The 21,309-nt window shown below is 40.9% G+C and overlaps 1 protein-coding gene across 4 annotated transcripts in view; it reads left to right on the top strand.

Moving 5' to 3' along the window:
• Window positions 1–21,309, top strand: part of LOC145355324 (proton myo-inositol cotransporter-like) — a 122,822-nt gene that overhangs the window by 22,876 nt on the left and 78,637 nt on the right. For all 4 annotated transcript variants that reach the window (XR_013888955.1, XR_013888954.1, XM_080207285.1 and 1 more), the window contains exon 2: window positions 3,414–3,573. Coding sequence is in view for 2 of the 4 variants with exons in the window: in XM_080207285.1 (XP_080063411.1) it covers window positions 3,414–3,573 (160 nt within the window). In the remaining 2 variants the exon portion in view is untranslated. The remainder of the gene's footprint in view (window positions 1–3,413; window positions 3,574–21,309) is intronic.

The following is a 21,309-nucleotide window of genomic DNA, read 5'->3' as shown; positions in this document are numbered from 1 at the left end:
AGAAAGAGCAGCACAAATTGACGACATCATAGCTGAGATCAAAGGGTTAAATTTCACAGATGTGGATTTTTCTAAGGAATTAAGGTTGGGGGATGATTTGATGAAAGATTTCAAGACATAGAGAACTATTTCAGGTCTTTGGAGAATCTAATGAAGTAACCTAAAAACAAGTGCCAAATCTTTCGGAAGTAAGTTAGGAAACACTCCCATAAACACAATTATGACAGAAGTTTGGAAATCTCTTTTACAAACTAGAATTGCTATTTACAAAAAGTATTTGGGAATGGTTTATGATGTAACCTCACATAAAATCACTAAATAGTCGAACATGCTTGTGTGGCTGAAAGATCTTTCCCTGCTGCTGCTGTATGATGATTGTTATTGCTCAATTGGTGCTTTTCATATGTTATGTAGCCAAATCAGATTTTTAAGAGTCCTTTTTGATTCAAAAGATTTTGTATTTTAAAAATAAATCTGCAAGCTGGTTAGTGATTTATCCAGCCCACAAAAGATGAGAACTGTAGTTACAAACAATTGTAACATGCAAATTGTGGGAGATTTCCCTATAGTTTGACTATGTTTCAATTCTTGGAGGCTAGAATAAAATTAAAGCAAATGTTCTGCCAACTGTAGTAACTAAATTCACTGGAAGATCACGTATTTAATTCTGAAGGCCAGGAAGATCTACCCTTGCTTTTAGTTCCTTTTGAGGATATCCTAAAACATAGGATTCTATAGTACAGAAGGAGGTAATTTGGTTCATCAAGCCACAATTCCACCCAGGCCCTTTCCCCATAACCCCATGCACTTGCCCTAGCTAGTTCCCCTGACACTAAGGGTTAATTTAACATGGCCGATCCACGTAACCTGCGCATCTTTGGATTGAGAGGGGAAACCGGAGCACCCAGGGGAAACCCATGCGAACACAGGGAAAATGTGCAAACTCCACACAGACAATGACCCAAGCTGGGAATCAAACGCAGGTCCCTGGCATTGAGGCAGCAGTGCTAACCACTTCGTGATCTCTGTGTACCCACTTCCATTTTTCAAAATCAGCACCACCTGAAAAGCAAGTCTTGCAACACTGTTCTCCAGCTGGCCAAACTCTAAAGTGCCTATGGCAGCAGAGCGCTGAGCAGGCCACTGCATATGCGCCAATCTGTCAACACGGGGATCGGCACATGTGCAGTGGCATGGTCCTGCACTGCCTGTCTCCCAGTCGCTGGCCAGCCCTACAACCTTATATCACTGGCCCTCCCCAAGCATTGGCCTCCTGGACATCTCTGGGCCAACACTGATTTTTTTTTGGACTTTGGGACTCTGGAACTTGTGTGAACCAGTATTTAATTTTCCTTTTACTGTAAATCTCTTTTCCTCTATTCTTCCCTTTACTATGTGAATGTAGAGCTGGAAATTGTTGGCCACTTCTTGTGTGTTTTGCATGTGTAACCAAACAAAATAACCTGAGTGTGCTGGGGGGTTGAGTAAAAATTTGATGCAAAACAATCTGTTTACTGACTCTGCTATTTGAACTGATCCACTGCCGTCCATAATAGGAGCCAGAAATAGCTTTGTATAAGCAAGAGTGAATCCAGGCATTTTAAGTCAAAATGAAAAATGGAAATCGTGCACAAATAAAAAGATATGGATGAATCTCTGATATCTACAGGACATAAATATATTCTTGAAATTAAACAGAAATTTAGTGGCCCGAGTGTTTTGGGTTTCATAAGAGCATAGCTGTAATGTTTTAACTATGTTAGGGTTTGTTTTTTTAACAGGAAAAAAAGCCTGGTTTGTACACCATTGATTCAAACTAACTTATAAATAGGTTTTAATGAAAGATGTTCTCTGCTTTGCACAGAATACAAAACTGAAAGTCAAAGATTATTACAGGCAGTGTCTGCAAATACCTAATGTCATCATCAATTTATGTAATTAGCTATTAAAGCCACCTGCAACCCTTTTAAATACATAACATGAGCATGCAACAATAAACTGAAAATAAGTTGTGCATAAAACATCACGAGTTTAACGTGCAGTTTTAGTGTCCCCATTACAGAAAGAAGATGGAAGCCACAGAACATTGTATAAATCATGCTGAAGGATTAGAATACTTGAGCATATTTGCATGATACATTACAGCTATCAACCAAGAATTATTGGCAGCAGCTCCCAAACCTGGAGCCGCCTCCTTTGTTAAGGGCAGCAAGTGTGTGAGCGCATCATTGCATCTATTTTTCTTCTCTAAATCATGCAATATTTTAACTTGAACCCGCATTGCTGTTCCTTCATGGTTACTGCGTCAATCCTACAACTCACTTCCAAGCAACTTTGTGGAAGCACCTTCTCCAGAGTTCAAGCAAATTTTCATCACCACCACCTCTTTTGGTGAGGAAACTCCAATTTACCTGATGAGTGAAAAGAGGGTTTGAGATGCTTTATCTTCCTGAGTTTGGTGCTTTGTGCCAAAAACTTCTTTTGGCCAGCTATCTAAAAAGTGCCTCAACAATGCTCTTGGGCCAGGTGTGAACAAAGCATGGAACTGCCAATCTCTTCAATCAGTCAGGTTGAGGAATTGTTGATTTCCAGTGTAAAAGTTTAATAGTGAAGTGTCAGTTTGACAGTAATTAAGACTGATCCAACCAGTAAAAGCTTGTACCTAAAAGGAAAAGACCTAACCTTTTCTGGCATGTAGTCCATGTTGAGGCGTAAGTTCAGCAACTTCATCATTCAATATGTTTTAATGACGAGTCTAATAATACAATACTGCTTTTGCACAGCTTTTGATGGAGCAGGCCATCTCCACCAGTTTCCTGATTTTCACTTTTAATCAAACATGTATATTCACAGAAGTTGCTGCTGTGTTTGCATTAAGAACAGTGCCCTTTATCCTCATTGGGTCCTAAATTACAAGCTCTAGGTAATGTACTTGGTGGGGGGGGGTGGGGTTTACTCCAAATGGCCACCGAGCCCAAAGTTCCCAAGTATGGATTGTATGACAATTCTAGGATATTCAAATTTCTTTTGAAGAAATTACCTTGCACTGGGAACCATCCAAAAATGTGATTTTATGCTTCAAAAGTTTCCAACTGTTATATTAATGATTACCCAGGAAAAAGTTGGAATTAAGACCGCTTCTAACTTTTGTACTAAACCACCCCCAAATTCCCCCTCAATTTAGGCCCCAGGAGTGAGCTACAATGTAAAGATTAGGCCCGGTCCGAGTTGGAAGGTCAAGTGAGATGGAATCACCTGGATTTCCAGATATTTAATTTCAAATGGAGAGGCCACTCCGTTGGAAGTTACAGTCCAGTATTATTTCTTTGAAATGACTGTGGCTTAACCCTTGTATGTAAAAGATTTATTCTTTGCATGTAATGTCTTCAGTTCTGCATGTTCTTTTTCCCTAGGACTGGCTTCCATGACCGTGACAGTATACATCGCAGAGGCTGCACCTTCCCACCTCCGAGGACGATTAGTTACCATTAACACCCTTTTCATTACTGGAGGACAATTTTTTGCAAGCGTCATTGATGGAGCATTTAGCTACCTTGAAAGAAATGGTTGGAGGTATGTAATGCCAAATCAATTAATGTTATTTATTTTAGGGAGTATTTAAAGGCTTATAATTGAGTGACGTGTACCAGAAAAATCCAATGTGTTTTAATAGTTAAGGTGTTTCAGAAGATGAGTTTTCTTTCTTTCCTAACAGTTAAATACATGTTAATTGGTATACCTGGAATCCAGTATAAAATGAAAGCCATTTAAAATGCATCTTAATAGGACAAATAACCTGTTTTGTTCTCCAGTTTTCCAGTTGAAACATTGGCCTGAATTTTCAGGATAGTGCCTGCCTCCTTGACAGTATATAATCCATCTCAAGTTGAGGATCTAGATGTGTTGTGATGGTGTAGGACTAGTTAGTAGTTGTGGATTAAAGAAAGTAACCAAGTGCTAAACATTTAATTTGCTTTATAGACCTAATTTCTTGCGACAAGTGTGTTAATTAGCTTTTGGGTGTTCTTGGACAAAAGAACAATTGCAAATGGGAATTGATAGGAAAACGTGAACATAGAATATGATGGCGTTTTATTTTTCATTTAAATTTAAAAATGTAATTGTCTACTCGAGGGTCACTGAGTTTTGTTACTAAGATTAATGTGCTTTATTCCCTGCTGGTCAATCTGTTTTGTCTGTCTGTTCTCAGGAGTTGCTTCCACCTTAAATGTCAGGATTTATAATTCTTTCGATCTGAGCCTTTATATCAAATTGATTTTAGGTGCTAGCTTTGGATCAGTGGTAATGTTCTTGCCTCTGAGTCATAACATCATTTATTCAAGCCTCAGTCCAGAAGCATGAGTCCATAATCCAGGCTGGCACTTCAATATAGTGTTGAGAGAATGTTGAAGGCTCTCTTTTGGATGAAACTTTAAACTGAAGATCTGTCTGTCCTTGTGGGTGGATGTAAAAGACCTCAATACTATTCAAAGAGGAGCAGGTGTGTTCTCAATCTGATTTATTATTGTCATGTGTATTAGTATACAGTGAATAATTTCTTGTGCATTATACAGACAAAGCACAATGTATATAGAGAAGGAAAGGAGAGGGTGCAGAATGTAGTGTTACAGTCATAGCTAGGGTGTGGAGAAGATCAACTTAATGAGGTAGGTTCATTCAAGAGTCTGATGGCAGCAGGGAAGAAGCTGTTCATGAGTCAGGTGGTACGTAACCTCAGACTTTTGTGATTTTTTTTTTCCTGATGGAAGAAGGTGGAAGAGAATATATCCAAGTTGCATGGAGTCATTGATTATGCTGGCTATTTTTCTGAAGCAGTGGGAAGTGTAGACAGAATCAGTGGATAGGAGGCTGACTTGCATGATGGACTAGGCTTCAGCTCTTGCCACCCCCACCCCCCAAAAGCACTTTCCATGCCAATCTATGCCAACTTATGCCTGTTATAGCCCCATGCAAACTTAATGTCAACTGATGCTGACTTATGACCCAGGAAGATTTAAAGTGGCTACAAGAGGATTTGTGCAGACAGGGTGGGCAAGAATGTGGCAGATGGAGTGTAGTGTGAAGAAATCTGAGGTAATCCACATTGATGGAAGCAACAGATGTGCAGAATATGTTCTAAATTGTAAGAAATTAGGCTTTATAGATGCACAAAGAAACGTGGGAATCCTTGTCCTCGAGTCACTTAAGACTGGCATGCAGGTGCAGCAAGCCATTAGAAGGGCTAATGGAATGTTGGCCTTTATTACAAATAGATTTGAGCACAGGAGTAGTGTGGTCTTGATTCAATTGTATAGAGCTTTTTTTAATGCCACTGGAGTACTATGTAGTTTCGGTTTATTTGCCACAAAGGAAATGCAATGAAAGTTCACCAGGCTTGTTCCAGGAATGGTGGGACTGTCTTACAAAAAGATTGGGAATTTAGGCCTGTATTCTGTAAAGTTTTGAATAATGATAAGTGATCTCATTAAACCCTCAAAATATTTAAAAGAATAAACAGGGTGGAGTTTGGGGGGAAAAAAGTACTATTCAGCTATTCCAGTGTTTGCTCCCCTTGAGGGACCAGATTATGTTTTTTGCAGTTTGAAACCAGCTTTTATTCAAGCGGACCAGCTTTGCACCATGTGATCTGCCAATTTCCAGAACTAAAGAATATACTGGCAATTATACCTTTAGGCTCTTCTACAAGTAATTAACGTACAACAATCAAAATTGTACACTCATTCAAAAGTAATCCATATCCAATCCCAATTTATAATTCTGATTACTTCATTTGTTTCCCACAGTAGTGTTTAACCAATTACAATTTGCCTGATTAGAATATCCAATCATTAGCATGGGACGTACACGTAGCTACATTATCAATAAATATGTCTATAGACCTTGACTGTCTACCAACCTGGCAGTGAATTATGACTTCTATCAAACCACACTGCTGTTCTGGACTGTTGTACGAAAGCAGTGATGTATATTGTTACAGCTGCCTTGAGGTCAATCAGAGCTCTTTGTTTATTGGTTTTGCAGCTGTAACTTGCAGTACTAAAAGCTTCCCAGGAACTTTGCTGCTCAGTGATTTTTAACCCTTTGAGTAGATGCAGTTAAGATGTTTCTCTTGGTTGAGGAGGCTAGATCAAGGGGGTACAATTTCAAAATAAGGAGGATGCACTGAGATGAGGAGAAATCTTTGTGCATGGAGAATTGTGAATCTTTGAATTCTCTTTCCAGAGAGCTATGGAAGCTGACTTTATGGCATATGTTTAAAGTAGATATTGATTTCTGATTAACAAGAACATAAAAGATAATGTTTGTGTCAAAGGCACTGAGTCTGATCAGCCATGATTGTATTTAATGACATAGCAGGTTTGATGGGCTGACTGGCCAATTCCTGTTTCTACGTTCCACTCGTCATCCCTTTATAAATCTAACCCTAATGCCAACTAGTATTTGCCATAGGTAAATCCCAGCAGCTATGCTGGCATAAAATAAAGTTGTCTTGATGGGATCATTGGTATTAAGATAGCTATGGAAAATGGTAGGTCTAGCCCAAAAGTTAAAATTCTAAATTGGGGCAAGGACGATTTTGATGGTATCAGGCGGAACTTTCAAAAGTTAATTGGGGGAGTCTGGAAGGCAAAAGGATGTCTGATAAGTGGCATGCTTTCAAAAGGGTGTTAAATAGGGTTCAAGGTTAACACGTTCCTCTTGGCGAAGGGCAAGGCCAGCAGAAGTAGGGAACATAAGAACATAAGAAATAGGAGCAGGAGTAGGCCATCTGGCCCTTCGAGCCTGCCCCGCCATTCAATAAGATCATGGCTGATCTGTCGTGGCTCAGTTGCACTTTCCCGCCCTCTCCCCATAACCCTTAATCCCCTCTCTTATCAAAAACCCATCAACCCGCTTCTTAAAAATATTTAGCGAGGCAGCCTCCACCACTTCAACGGGCAGAGAATTCCAGATATTCACCACCCATTGAGTGAAGAAGTTCCTCCTCAACTCCGTTCTAAACCGCCTCCCCTTTATCTTGAGGCTGTGCCCCCTAGTCCTACTGTCTTTTTTGAGCGGGAAGAGTCTCTCCACCTCTACCCTATCCATCCCATTCATCATCTTATACGTCTCAATGAGATCTCCCCTCATTCTTCTAAACTCTAACGAGTACAAGCCTAGTTTATTCAGCCTCTCCTCATAGCTCAATCCCCTCAACTCTGGTATCAGCCTAGTAAACCTCCTCTGCACTCCCTCCAAGGCCAAAATATCCTTGCGCAGGTGCGGTGCCCAAAACTGCACACAGTACTCCAGATGACTAAGATAACACCGGATGACTAAGGATATTGAGGCCTTGGTCAAGAAGATGAAAGAAGCAAGTGACATACATAGGCAGCTGGGATCAAGTGAATCCCTTGAAGAGTATAGGGGGTGTAAGAGTAGCTAAGAGAGAAATCAGGAGGGCAAAAAGGGGATACGAGATTGCCTTAGCTGCCAAAACAAAGGAGAATCCAAAGAGTTTCTACAAATACATAAAGGGCAAAAGAGTAACAAGAGAGAGTAGGGCCTCTTAAGGATCAACAAGGTCATCTATGTGCGTGCGGATCCACAAGAGATGGGTGAGATCCTAAATGAATATTTCTCATCAGTATTTACTGTTGAGAAAAACATGGATGTTAGGGAACTTGGGGAAATAAATCGTGATGTCTTGAGGAGTGTACAAATTACAGAGAAGAAAGTGCTGGAAGTCTTAAAATGCGTCAAGGTTGATAAATTCCCAGGACCTGATGAAGTGTATCCAGGACATTGCGGGAGGCTAGGGAGGAAATTGCAGGTCCCCTAGCCGAGATGTTTGAATCATCAATAGTCAACGGATAAAGTGCCTGAAGATTGGAGAGTGGCAAATGTGCCTTTTGTTTAAAAAGGGCTGCAGGGTAAAGCCTGGGAACTGCAGGCCAATAAGCTGCCTCTGTGGTGGTTAAATTGTTGGAAGATATTTTGAGAGACAGGATCTACAGGCACTTAAAGATTCAAGTACTGATTATGGAGAATCAGCATGGGCTTTGAGAATGAAAAATAATGTCTCAAATTTGATTGAGTTCTTTGAAGGGGTAACCAAGAGGGTAGATGAGGGCAATACAGTTGATGTTGTCTACGTGGACTTTAGCAAGGCCTATAAGAACATAAGAAATAGGAGCAGGAGTAGGCCATCTAGTCCTTCGAGCCTGCCCCGCCATTCAATAAGATCATGGCTGATCTGTCGTGGCTCAGTTCCACATTCCTGCCCTCTCCCCATAACCCTTAATCCCCTCGCTTATCAAAAACCCATCAACCCGCGTCTTAAAAATATTTAGCGAGGTAGCCTCCACCACTTCAACGGGCAGAGAATTCCAGAGATTCACCGCCCTTTGAGTGAAGAAGTTCCTCCTCAACTCCGTTCTAAACCGCCACCCCCCCCCCCCCCCCCCCCCCTTGAGGCTGTACCCCCTAGTCCTACTATCCTTTCTGAGCGGGAAGAGTCTCTCCACCTCTATCCTATCCATCCCATTCATCATCTTATACGTCTCAATGAGATCACCCCTCATTCTTCTCAACTCTAACGAGTACAAGCCTAGTTTATTCAGCCTCTCCTCATAGCTCAACCCCCTCAACTCTGGCATCAGCCTAGTAAACCTCCTCTGCACTCCCTCCAAGGCCAAAATATCCTTGCGTAAGTGCAGCGCCCAAAACTGCACACAGTACTCCAGCTGTGGCCTCACCAATGCCCTATACAGCTACAGCAAGACCTCCCTACTTTTATATTCAATCCCCCTCGCGATGAAGGCCAGCATCCCATTTGCCTTCCTGACCACTTGCTGCACCTGTAGGCTGGGTTTTTGCAACTCATGCACAAGGACCCCGAGGTCCCTCTGCACTGTCGCCTGCTGCAGTTTTTCGCCACGTAAGTAATAATCCTTCCTACCATATTCCTACCAAAGTGGACCACCTCGCACTTGCCAACATTAAATGCCATTTGCCATTTCCTGGCCCATTCGCCCAGCCTATCTAGATCCTTCTGCAGACTCTCCCCACCCTCCGCACAATTTGCCATTCCACCAATCTTGGTGTCATCAGCAAATTTCGACACCCTACACTCGGTTCCCTCCTCCAGATCATCTATATAAATGGTTTGACAAGGTACTGCATGGTAGGTTGTTGCATAAGGTTAAATCTCAGGGCGCAGGGTGAGGTATCTAAATGGATACAAAATTGACAGAAGCCAGAGGTGGTTGTAGAGAGTTGTTTTTCAAACTGGAGGCCTATGACCAGTGGTGTGCCTCGGGCCAGTGCTGGATCCACTTATTTGTCATTTATATTAATGATTTGGATGAGAATATAGGAGGCATGGTTCGTAAGTTTGCACACAACACTAAGATTGGTGGCATAGTAGACAGTGAAGGAAGTTTGAGGCTATTAGGAGAGAATTAGGAAGCATAGGTTGGACTAGGAGACTACAGGGACTGGGAACGTCCGAAATGTGGAGTTTTTTCAAGGAGCAGCTACTGCGAGTCCTTGATATGTATGTCCCTGTCAGGCAAGGAGGAATTGGTAGAGCTAGGGAACCGTGGTGCACTAAAAAAGTTGATTCGTTGGTTAAAAAGAAAAAGGAGGCTTATGTCCGGATGAGACTTGAGGGCTCAGGTAGTGCACTAGAAAGCTTTAGATTGGCTAGGAGGGAGTTGAAGAGTGAATTAAGAAGGGCTAAAAGAGGACATGAGAAGACTTTGGCTGATAGGATTAAGGAGAATCCTAAGGCGTTCTATAGGTATGTTAAGAACAGAAGGTTGGTTAGGGCAAGATTAGGGCCAGTTACAGACGACAGAGGGAAGTTGTGTGTGGAACCGGAAGAGATTGGAGAGGCATTGAACCAATATTTCTCTTCGGTGTTCACGCAGGGGGACATGAATGTAGCTGAGGAGAACACTGGGTTGCAGGGGTGTAAACTAGACAGGATTGCAGTTGATAAGGGGGATGTGCTGGATATTCTTGAGGGTTTGAAAATAGACAAGTCCCCGGTCCGGACGGGATTTACCCTAGGATTCTCTGGGAGGCAAGAGAGGCGATTGCAGAGCCTCTGGCTCTGATCTTCAGGTCGTCGTTGGTCTCGGGTATAGTACCGGAAGATTGGAGGATAGCGAATGTTGTCCCATTGTTTAAGAAGGGGAACAGAGACTTCCCCGGGAATTATAGACCGGTGAGTCTTACTTCTGTTGTGGGCAAGGTTTTAGAAAAAATCATTAGGGATAGGATTTATAGTTATTTAGAGTAATGAATTGATTGGAGACAGTCAGCATGGTTTTGTAGCGGGTAGGTCGTGCCTTACTAACCTTATTGAGTTTTTTGAGAAAGTGACCAAAGAGGTGGATGAGGGAAAGGCAGTTGACGTGGTATATATGGATTTTAGTAAGACGTTTGATAACGTTCACCATGGTAGGCTTCTGCAGAAAATGCAGATGTATGGGATTGAGGGTAATCTAGGAAATTGGATCAGGAATTGGCGAGCAGATAGGAGACAGAGGGTGGTGGTTGATGGTAAATATTCGTCATGGAGTTCAGTTACAAGTGGTGTGCCTCAGGGATCTGTTTTGGGGCCACTGCTGTTTGTAATTTTTATTAATGATCTGGATGAGGGTATAGTTGGGTGGATCAGTAAATTTGCTGATGACACCAAAGTCGGAGGTGTGGTAGATTGTGAGGAAGGGTGTCGTAGTTTGCAAGGTGACTTAGGTTGCAGAGCTGGGCTGAGAGGTGGCGGATGGAGTTTAATGCGGAGAAGTGTGAGGTAATTCATTTTGGTAGGAATAACAGATGTGTCGAGTATAGGGCTAACGGGAGGACTCTGAATAGTGTGGATGAACAGAGGGATCTAGGTGTATGTGTACATAGATCCCTGAAAGTAGGGAATCAAGTAGATAGGGTTGTTAAGAAGGCATACGGTGTCTTGGCGTTTATTGGTAGGGGGATTGAATTTAGGAGTCGCAGCGTCATGTTGCAACTGTACACAACTCTGGTGCGGCCGCACTTGGAGTACTGTGTGCAGTTCTGGTCCCCACGTTACAGGAAGGATGTGGAGGCTTTGGAGAGGGTGCAGAGGAGGTTTACTAGGATGTTGCCTGGTATGGAGGGGAGGTCCTATGAGGAGAGACTGAGGGATTTGGGGTTGTTTTCGCTAGAAAGAAGGCGGCTAAGAGGGGATCTTATTGAAACATATAAGATGTTTAGAGGTTTAGATAGGGTGGACAGTGATAGCCTTTTTCCTCGGATGGAGAAAGCTAGCACGAGGGGGCATGGCTTTAAATTAAGGGGGGGTAGTTATAGGACGGATGTCAGGGGTAAGTTCTTTACCCAGAGGGTGGTGAGGGATTGGAATACCCTGCCTGCTGCAGTTGTAAATGCGCCTAGTTTGGGAGTGTTTAAGAGATCCGTGGATAGGTTTATGGATGAAAAGGGATTGGTTTAGTTTAGAGGGTCATTGTTTTTTAACTGGTCGGCGCAACATTGTGGGCCAAAGGGCCTGTTCTGCGCTGTAATGTTCTATGTTATCTCCAATTGCAATAGGATCTTGATCAATTGGGCCAATGGGCTAATGAATGGCATGTGGTGCTTAATTTAGACAAACATGAGGTGATGCATTTCGGTAGATTGAACCAGTGCAGGACTTACTCAATTAATGGTAAGGTGTTAGGGAGAGTTACAGAACAGAGATTTAGGGGTACAAGTTGATAGTTCCTTGAACGTGGAGGGACAGGTGGACAGAGTGGCGAAGAAGGCATTCAGCATGTTTTGTTTCATCAGTCCAAACATTGAATACAGGAGTTGGAATGTCTTGTTGAAGTTTTGAGACATTGGTAAAGCCACACTTCGAATACTGTGTGCAATTCTGGTCACCCTGTTATAGAAAGGATATTATTAAGCGAGAAAAGACTTACTGGGATGCTACCGGGGCTTGATGAATTCAGTTATAAGGAGAGGCTGGATAGACAGGGACTTTTTTCTCTGGAGCGTAGGCAGTTGACGCATGATCTTCTTGAGCTCTATAAAATAATGAGGGGCACAGATCAGTTAGATAGTCATCTTTTCCCAAAGATAGGAGAGCCTAAAACTAGGGGCCATAGGTTTCAGGTGAGAGGGGGAGAGATAGAAAAGTGTCCAGAGGGGCAATTTTTTCACACACAGGGTGGTGAATGTCTGGAACAAGCTGTCAGAAGTGGTGGTAGAGGCAGGTACAATTTTATCTTTTAAAAAGCATTTAGATAGTTACGTGGGTATGATAGATGTCGAGGGATATGAGCCGAATGCAAGCAATTGGGTTTTTTAAAACAAAGGGAAGCATGGACAAGTTGGGCCGAAGGGCCTGTTTTCATGCTGTAAACCTCTGACTATGTCACTAGTTAAAAAAATTAATTGATTTAAAAAAAAATGCTTTGAAATTGCTTCAACCAACTTGCGAAAACAAACTTCTATAACCACTTGGAGTTGCCTGTCAAACTGCTTACAGTACAGTACTGCTGGTACCCTACTGTGATGATGTAAAGTCAATCATGCAACAAAGTCAATCTTTTTAAAACAGTATGCAAATAAGGTTTGAAGGAAGCTAGAGAGAAAGCAGCCTCAAGGAATGCTATTCCTGTTTTAAGATTGGGGAAGAACCAAGGGTACATAGCTATTTCCAAACCTGCAACCTTTACCATCTAAAACAGTGGTGGGCAACCTGTGGCCTGGGGTCCACATGCAGCCCATTTTGATTGCGGCCCATGAGACATGTTTTTGTTGGCCTTGCCCATGTGCAGGTTGCCGCATTCCATTGAAATGTCTGTGTTTTTTGTCCCTCCTGGTATGACTGAAGTGATGTGCGTATAAAGCAAAGCAAGTGAAGTGAGGTTTGTGCTGATTATACACGACATTGAGAGCAATGCTTTCCCTTTATGTCCAGTGTATAAATTTTTTTAACCATTTGAAGCTAATGACAATTCTATTAATATTTAAAACTTGTGGGATTCTCTGGAGACTAGGTATCACCAAAACTTCAGCTAATACAAAGACTCTCAAAAGCCAGTGTCCCAGTTTAAAGATGTATCTTTAGCCAAAGATCAAAGGGAGTGATAACATTGGTGCGTCCAATGACCCTCTGCAGAGAAGGCTCTAAGCTTTCCAATATAACTAGGGTTATAATGCACGCATTGATCAACTATAAATTTTTCATATGAAATTCTCCGGCCTTTCCTTAGAGATGATTTGATCATAACCAATGTAAATCAATCATTAATAACGCTTGTCACATACTTTAGCAATTGCTAAATTTAGCTATTCTTTGACATCATGGGATTTCATTGGTTTACAGAATCCAGATGCTTGCTAATGCTATTTCCTCTGTTGCCTAGTTATCCCTGATGCTTAGCTACCAAGGTCAAAGTTAAGGTTCCCACCAATTCTTACTAGGTCACTGGCCAAACCAGACAGATATATGTTCTCATCTGAAAAGGGACCTGTCTTATCTAGATAGTATGAACATCTCTATTCATAAGTAACTCTGAGAACCTTACTGCTTGCAACTTTGCTGATAAGAACTTGCACATTCTGAGGTTTCATTGTTCCCAAAGTATGTGGTTCTGTCTGTTCAGGCTTCATCCCATCATCCCTCGCAGCAGCCTGTTCTTGGCAAACATGCACATTACTTTTAAAAAAAATATAGTCAATACATTTAAAATATCAAAATACATGTTTAAATCAGAAATGCTTATCTCATTCTTATGTGCCTTTATGCAGACAGTTTCCCTGTTAAACTGTTAGTCTGATCTGAGGTCTTTTTACTTATTGCTAGTATTTTATTAGTGACTTAAATCCCTGACTATTTGAAATTTCTCTAACCTGCTAGGATTTTCTCCCCCAACACCCTGTATTTATTCTTACTCATGTGGTTATGGTTTGTGAATATACCTGATTTCAATCTTGCAGCCCACTGTGATGATGGAGGGCAACCTGAGCTTCATAACATTACACTTGCTTGGTTCTGCTGCTATCAGTCTGATATATTCATCACTTATGTCTCCTTTGCCTTATCACATTCCTTGTTTATATACTCCAACTTGGTGAAATTATTTGCATACATGGCTGACTATCTTCCACAGATAGCAACTGTACTCAGCTGTTTATGATGGCTTATCTGACACGTTGTGGCTGAACTTGAACTTTCTTTCAAATGAACATTGACAATGCTGAAGAAATTATGCCAAACTCTACCTGCATTCAGTTCTAGCTGAAACAATGTTGCAGAACTGTAACATACTGACTCTTGGTTTTAAATCTCATCCTGACAACATTGACTATCTACACCACAGATGGCAGCAGTTTAAGACGTGTTTTGAAGAAACTTTTGTAATTGAGAGCAGCGAAGTATTGGAACTTATGGATACCATTCTAAATGCAGGACCAAAGTAGCTGATAGCATTAATGATGTCTCAAGGGCAATTATGATTTGTAATAAAATACTGGCATTGCCAGTGATGCTCATATCCCATGAACGAATAAGAAAAATCCATCATTAAGACACTTTGCACTGCCTCCCTTATCACAATTAATATGGGCTGATTGGAATTTTCAGAAACTTGTCTATATTTTGCTTTAAAATTAAATACTTAAGAGTACAACATTGGGATTAAAGTATTAAAATACATCACTAGTGTGATAACAGCTGTTTGGAGAGTTTCTGATTGGATTTTCTAAAATCATAAACTATAAATGCATAAGTAGGAACACTAAAGATGAAAATTCTGCTTGTACTGTTGTATTGTTTGCAAAAACAGTTCTTTATGACTCTGCTGGATCATTAAGCTTTACATACATATGACCTTGTTGAAGATTCATTTACTTCCATTTGTCTTATTTGTTCAATATAAAAGTGACAACCTGGGCATAGTAAAAGTCTGTCAAAATGCCATCGTAACTTGTTCAGTTCTTTCACTTCCTTTTGGTTTATGAGTCCGTAGCTACTATTTTGTTCACTTCCATTGACTCCTTGGATATGATTTTGAGGTTGACATAGGTACAAGAACAGAGACAGACAGGCATAAAATTTCTTGACCCTGAAGCTTAAACCTAAAGGGAAGAGCCTCCTTAGTAATTCCAATAGCATTGTAAGTAATGCTTGCAACTTTCTTTGACTGGTACCTTCTGCTGCGTCAGCTGTTTCAGTTCTGCATTTAAAACTGTCTCCGAACCTTGCTTCTTGCCCGATTTTTTTTTTTAAAACGTTCCTTTACAACCATCAGTTCAACCATCTCCGTGGTTACCCTTTCTAATTTCTCCACAGTATCCATTTTTTTCTATGTGGAAAATTAAATTGCTTAGTATGCATGTTATCAGTGTGACTGTATACCAGAGTGGTTGATGTGGAGAGTTCACCAAAATAGAAATGAAACTGTTCTCACAATTCTAATTCCCAGTCGTGATGGTGTGTTTCATGGCTTTGAGTAGACCAGATAAAGACAAGATTCCAAGCAGTGATTATTATGCCTTCACTTGCCCTCGATTAATTCCTGTCCCCATTGGGAGATATCCCAGCCAGTCCTCTTCCTAATAGGAGGAAAATCATGATAACACACAAAGGTGACAATCATGTATAACTATCATGTGATTCTCTCTCATCTTGATTGCTCTCCTCATGACATCTAGTAGTAACTATCTGTCAAGATTCCAAAAGATTACGATTAACCCTGCTGGCATAGTGCTCATCACAAAATTTTCACTAATCTGGAAATAAAAAGTAATGCATTACAATATAGAAGGAAAAGTTTTCACTTGTTTTAACAGTTGCTGCATCTATATATAACTACCTGAATACATTTAATTGTCACATGTATTGCTTTTGTGGATGAGAATTTTTCATTATCTGGTGAGTGCAGATTCATGATTTGGGAGGGCAGGGTGGCAGTGTTTTGCACTGCTGCCTTAGCACACTATCTGTTAACCCCCACGACTTGCCTGAACTTGCAACGTCTCACTCACTTGCCTGCCTGGAGACAATACACATCACTTTAACCTATGCTTATTGCTATCTCCACTCGCATTGTTTGTACCTTTAAGATTTGAATAGCAGATCAGCTGTGTAAAGACTCGTGTTCTCATCAGTATTCTGTAAACTGTATGTGCCTTTATATGCCATGTTTCTGATCAGAACTCTGCACTCACCTGACGAAGAACAGTGTTCCGAAAGCTTGTGGCGTTCGCTATCAAACTTGTTAAACTTTAACCTGGTGTTGTGAGACTTCTTACTGTGTTTAGCAACAGGGACCAGGGTTTAATACTGGCCTTGAGTGACTGTCTGTGTGGAGTTTGCAAATTCTCCCCATGTCTGTGTGGGTTTCCTCCAGGAGCTCCAGTTTCCTTCCCCTGTCCAATGAAGTGCAGATTGTGTGGATTGGCCAAGCTGAATTGTCCTTCAGTGTCCCAAGATGTGTAGGTTGGGTGGATTAGCCATGGTAAAATGTGCAGGGTAATGGGTATAGGGTGAAGGGAAGGGCTTGGATGGGATGTTCTTTCAGATAGTTGGTGCAGACTTGATGGACTGAATGGTCACTTTCTTCATTCCAAAAATTCCATGGTTCTATTAGTATACTGAAACAAATTTGCTATATGGTGTGTAATGAGTAGTGCACGAGTCTTCAACATTAGAATAGTTTTTTTTCATGATCTTAAAAGTAGTTGGCCACGACTCCTCTTAGCTGCACCTTAGTGACATGAAGTGAACCCACTTGCCTTGGCATTGACATCCTTATCGGTGGAGTTCTCAAGTTTAATGACTTTCGGAAATATTTTTGCGAATATTACTACGGCACACAGCAGAATTTTCAACTTCAGTCGTGTTCCTGCTTATGCATTTATTGTTTGTGATCTGATTCTCTAAAATCATAAATTCTTCAAAGAGCTGTTATCACAGTAGTGATGTATTTAATACTGAATCCCAATATTGTATTCTTAAATATTTAATTTTAAAGCCAAATATAGACCAGTTACTGAAAATTTCAGTCAGCCCATATTAATGGCTTCCCACTGAAAGTTGTTATTAGGGGCAAATCCTAGATGTAAGAAATGGTCATTTTTATCTTTGCTTCAACTGTGAACTATATAAAAATATTGATGTGAAAGGCAGTATACACCGAGTATCATGAAATCATAATGCATAATGGCTCCAGAAATATAGACCTAGGATATGTGATATTTGAAAAGGTTTTGTCACATGCATCTGACCTTTTCAGAATAATTCCTGCCCTTTAATAAGTGTATAGGGATTTGAAATGCTGCTGTGATTGACATGACATTTATGCAGCTTTTTCAAATAAATACAGCATGCTCTAATTTACGATCCAGAAGTTTCTATCTGGTAAATATGCTGTTAGCATTAATAATTAGTTCATTTTTTAAATTAATATCTCAAATTATGCACTGGCCTGATATGGTCTGGTGGGAATCAACCTGGAAATACAGGAAAAGTGGGGATTCAGCTGAATTTAATGGAGGAATTAATTTAAATTGACTAAGTTCAATTGCTGCCAACTGAGAGCCTGTTGGTTCAGACTGATTATGTGGAGAGTTCCTGGAGAGCACGAGGATGGAGTCTGCTTGGGAAAAGGATTTCTGCTTCTCTTGGCCCACAAGCAGTGCCGTAAAAGCATTGATCTGGTGGACCTGCAGAGATACAATAATGGTGGAGTATAATCATTTTGATTTGAAATTCATGCATTGACTTTTGTCATTATGTACAAAATTTGAAGTTTGAAATAGTAGTGAATTTTGAAATTACCAGTGGGAGACTTGAATGCTGAGGGCATGAGATTTATTCCAAGAGAATGTCAGAATTCTTCCACCCCAATCTTCCATGACTTTCAAACTTGCTGAAATTGAATGTCAATCTAATAACATTTCAATTTAACTAAAACTCATGATTGTTCTGAACCTGTTACCCAAACAAATTTCAATCCCTTTCAACTTTACAAATATTGAAACAGTAAAACAACTGTCTTCATTTCTGGTATCTTTCTTCTCGTCTTAAAAGGTGCGTCCAGCTTTTGGCAAAAAACCTTCATACAAATCAAGGCAGTATAGACTGCGTTTCGTGAAATTATGATGCATAATGGCTCCAGAAACATAGACCTAGGATGTGTGATATTTGAAAAGGTTTTGTCACGTGCATCTGACCTTCTGAGCAATATTGTTCCTTTTAAAAGTTTGTTTGGAATTTGACAAGTCTCTTGATTTCAATGCGAGTCAAATTTTGGAGTAAAAAGTGTTGTATTATTTGGTACTTTGAATCGAACCATGTAAATAATCTTGGAAATTAAGAATTTAGTGCTCTAAATTCATCTGGAATAAGATGATAACTTGAGTTAGAAACTAAATAAATAAACCTATTGTCAAGGACTTGTCTGTCTTTTGTTAGCTTCAATGTGTCACACTCAACCTGCTTTCTTCCTGCTCACTCAAAGCGGTGGTCTAAAGAGTATTCAACTTCCACAATGATAAATAGAAACTTGAATTTTTTTTAAGAAAATAGCCACTCTGGAAGTTTGGAGTCACTGAGTAAAACTGCATGGAAAGAGTTTGTTTTCAGAGATACAAAAGTCTTTTTTATGTCGAGCCTTTATCTATAATAGAAAATGCTGGAAATACTCTAAATTGGTCAGAAGGGTCATTTGATCTGAAATATTTTATTTCTGTCTGTTCAAAAATGTTAACTGTTAAAGTAGAACATTTTAGCCAGCATCAACTTGCCTGAAGAGAAAAATAAATTTAGGCTTTAAACTAATTGGGTGGGGGAAATTACAAAATCTAAAGTAAAGGAGAGGATACGTGTGCAGTTAAATGTTAAGGATGTTCCACTAATGAGTAGGGGGCATGAGAGAGGTTATAGCATTTCTACAAATAAGGTCCAGATAAAGGCAAGTATAAAGACACTTTACCTGAATGTTCCGAATGCTTCGTGCAAAGTGAATGAGCTGATGGCGCATATCAGCAGAAATGGGTATGATCTCGTGGCCATTACAGAAACGTGGTTGCAGGGTGTCAGGGACTGGGAGCTGAATGTCCAGGGGTATCAGGTGTTTAGGAAGGATAGACAGGAGGAAAAAGGGGGTGGGGTAGCTCTGTTAATTAAGGATAATATCAGGGCGGTAGTAAGGGAAGGTATAGGCTCCAAAGAGCAAAGCGTGGAATCATTGTGGGTGGAGATAAGGAATAGTAAGGGGAGGAAGATGATGGTGGATGTGGTCTGTAGGTCCCCAAATAATAACTTAGCCCGCCCCACCTCTATAAACAAGCAAATAATTGATGCGTGCAGAAATGGAACGGTGATAATTATGGGGGATTTTAATCTGCATATTGATTGGATGACCCAAGTCGGACGCAGTGGGCTTGAGGAAGAGTTCTTGGAATACTGTCGGGATAGTTTCCTTGAACAGTATGTAACGGAACCTACGAGGGAGAGAGCTATCTTAAATCTGGTGCTGTGTAACGAGGCAGGTAGAATTAGAGATCTTCTTGAGGGATCTTCTTGGGACGAGTGATTATAGTATGATTTGAATTTCTGATGCAGATGGAGGATGAGAAAGTAGGGTCCCGAACATGTGTCCTCTGAACAGAGGGGAGTACGATAGGATGAGAACAGAATTGGCGAATGTAGATTGGGTGGTAGGACGGCTGAGGAACAGAGGAGGATTTTTAAGGAGATATTTTGGCTGAGTACCAGAAAGATGGTAAGGAAGGACTGTAGGAGAAGGGATACCAGCCGTGATTATCGATGGAAATGAAGGAGAGTATTAAATTAAAAACTAATGCATTCAGAGTGACTAAAAATAGTGGGCGATTAGAAGATTGGGAAAGATTTAAAAATCAACAAAGAACGACTAAGAAGGTGATAATGAAAGGAAAGATAGACTATGAAGCTAAACTGGCTCTAAATATAAAAAATGACAGTAAAAGCTTTTACAAATATATAAAGAGGAGGAGACTGGCTGGAGTGAATGTTGGAGCCTTAAAGGATGAGAGGGGGGATTTAGCGGTGGGTGATGAGGAAATGGCTGAGGCTTTAAATAAGTTTTTTTGCCTCGGTTTTCACAGAGGAGGACACGAATAGTTTGCCGGATATTAAAGATAGAAGGATGGTAGGAGTTGAGGGTATGAATGCGATTACTGTCACTAGAGAGGTAGTGCTTGATAGACTAACGGGACTGAAGGTGGATAAGTCCCCAGGATGGAATACGTCCCAGGGTTCTGAAAGAAATGGCAGAGGTGATAGTGGATGCCTTAGTAATTATTTATCAAAATTCGCTGGACTCCAGGGAAGTGCCAAAAGATTGGAAAACAGCTAATGTTACGCCGCTGTTTAAAAAAGGTAGCAGACAAAAGGCAGGGAATGATAGGCTGGTTAGTTTAATGTCTGTAGTTGGAAAAATGCTTGAATCAGTCATCAAAGAAAAAAATAGCGAGGTACCTGTGGATGTGGTGTTTTTAGATTTCCAAAAGGCATTTGATAAGGTGCCTCACAAAAGGTTGCTACAGAAGGTTAGGGTGCATGGAGTTGGGGGTAAGGTGTTAACGTGGATAGAGGATTGGCTGCCTAATAGGAAGCAGAGAGTTGGTATCAATGGGTGCTATTCTGGTTGGCAGTTGGTGACTAGTGGAGTGCTGCAGGGATTGGTGCTGGGGCCTCAACGTTTTACCATTTATATAGATGGTCTGGAGGAGGGGGCTGAGTGTAGGGTGACGAAATTTGCTGATGACACAAATGAGTGGAAAAGCAAATTGCATAGAGGGTGTGGAAAGTCTGCAGAGAGATCTGGATAGGCTGAGCGAGGGACCTGGCAGATGGAGTATAATGTTAGTAAGTGTGAGGTTATCCACTTTGGTAGAAATAATAGGAGGGATTATTATTTAAAAGGCGAAAAGCTGCAGCATGCTACAGTGCGGAGGGACCTGGGGGTCCTTGTGTACGTCTAGCAAAAATCCAGTCTGCAGGTGATCAAGAAGGCAAATGGAATGCTGGCCTTTATAGCAAGGGGGATAAAATACAAAAGTAGGGAGATCTTGCTGCAACTGTAGAGGACACTGGTGAGGCCGCAGCTGGAGTACTGTGTGCTGTTTTGGTCGCCGCACTTGCAGAAGGATATATTGGCCTTGGAGGGAGTACAGAGAAGGTTCACTAGGCTGATACCAGAGATGAGGGGGTTAGCCTGTGAAGAGAGACTAAATGGACTGGGTCTGTACTCGTTGGAGTTT

The sequence above is a fragment of the Carcharhinus amblyrhynchos genome, chromosome 19 (genome assembly GCF_965287045.1).
Source record: "Carcharhinus amblyrhynchos chromosome 19, sCarAmb.v2.hapA, whole genome shotgun sequence".
In the NCBI taxonomy this organism is placed as follows: domain Eukaryota; kingdom Metazoa; phylum Chordata; class Chondrichthyes; order Carcharhiniformes; family Carcharhinidae; genus Carcharhinus; species Carcharhinus amblyrhynchos.
This window is presented reverse-complemented; position numbering and strand designations above follow the sequence as displayed.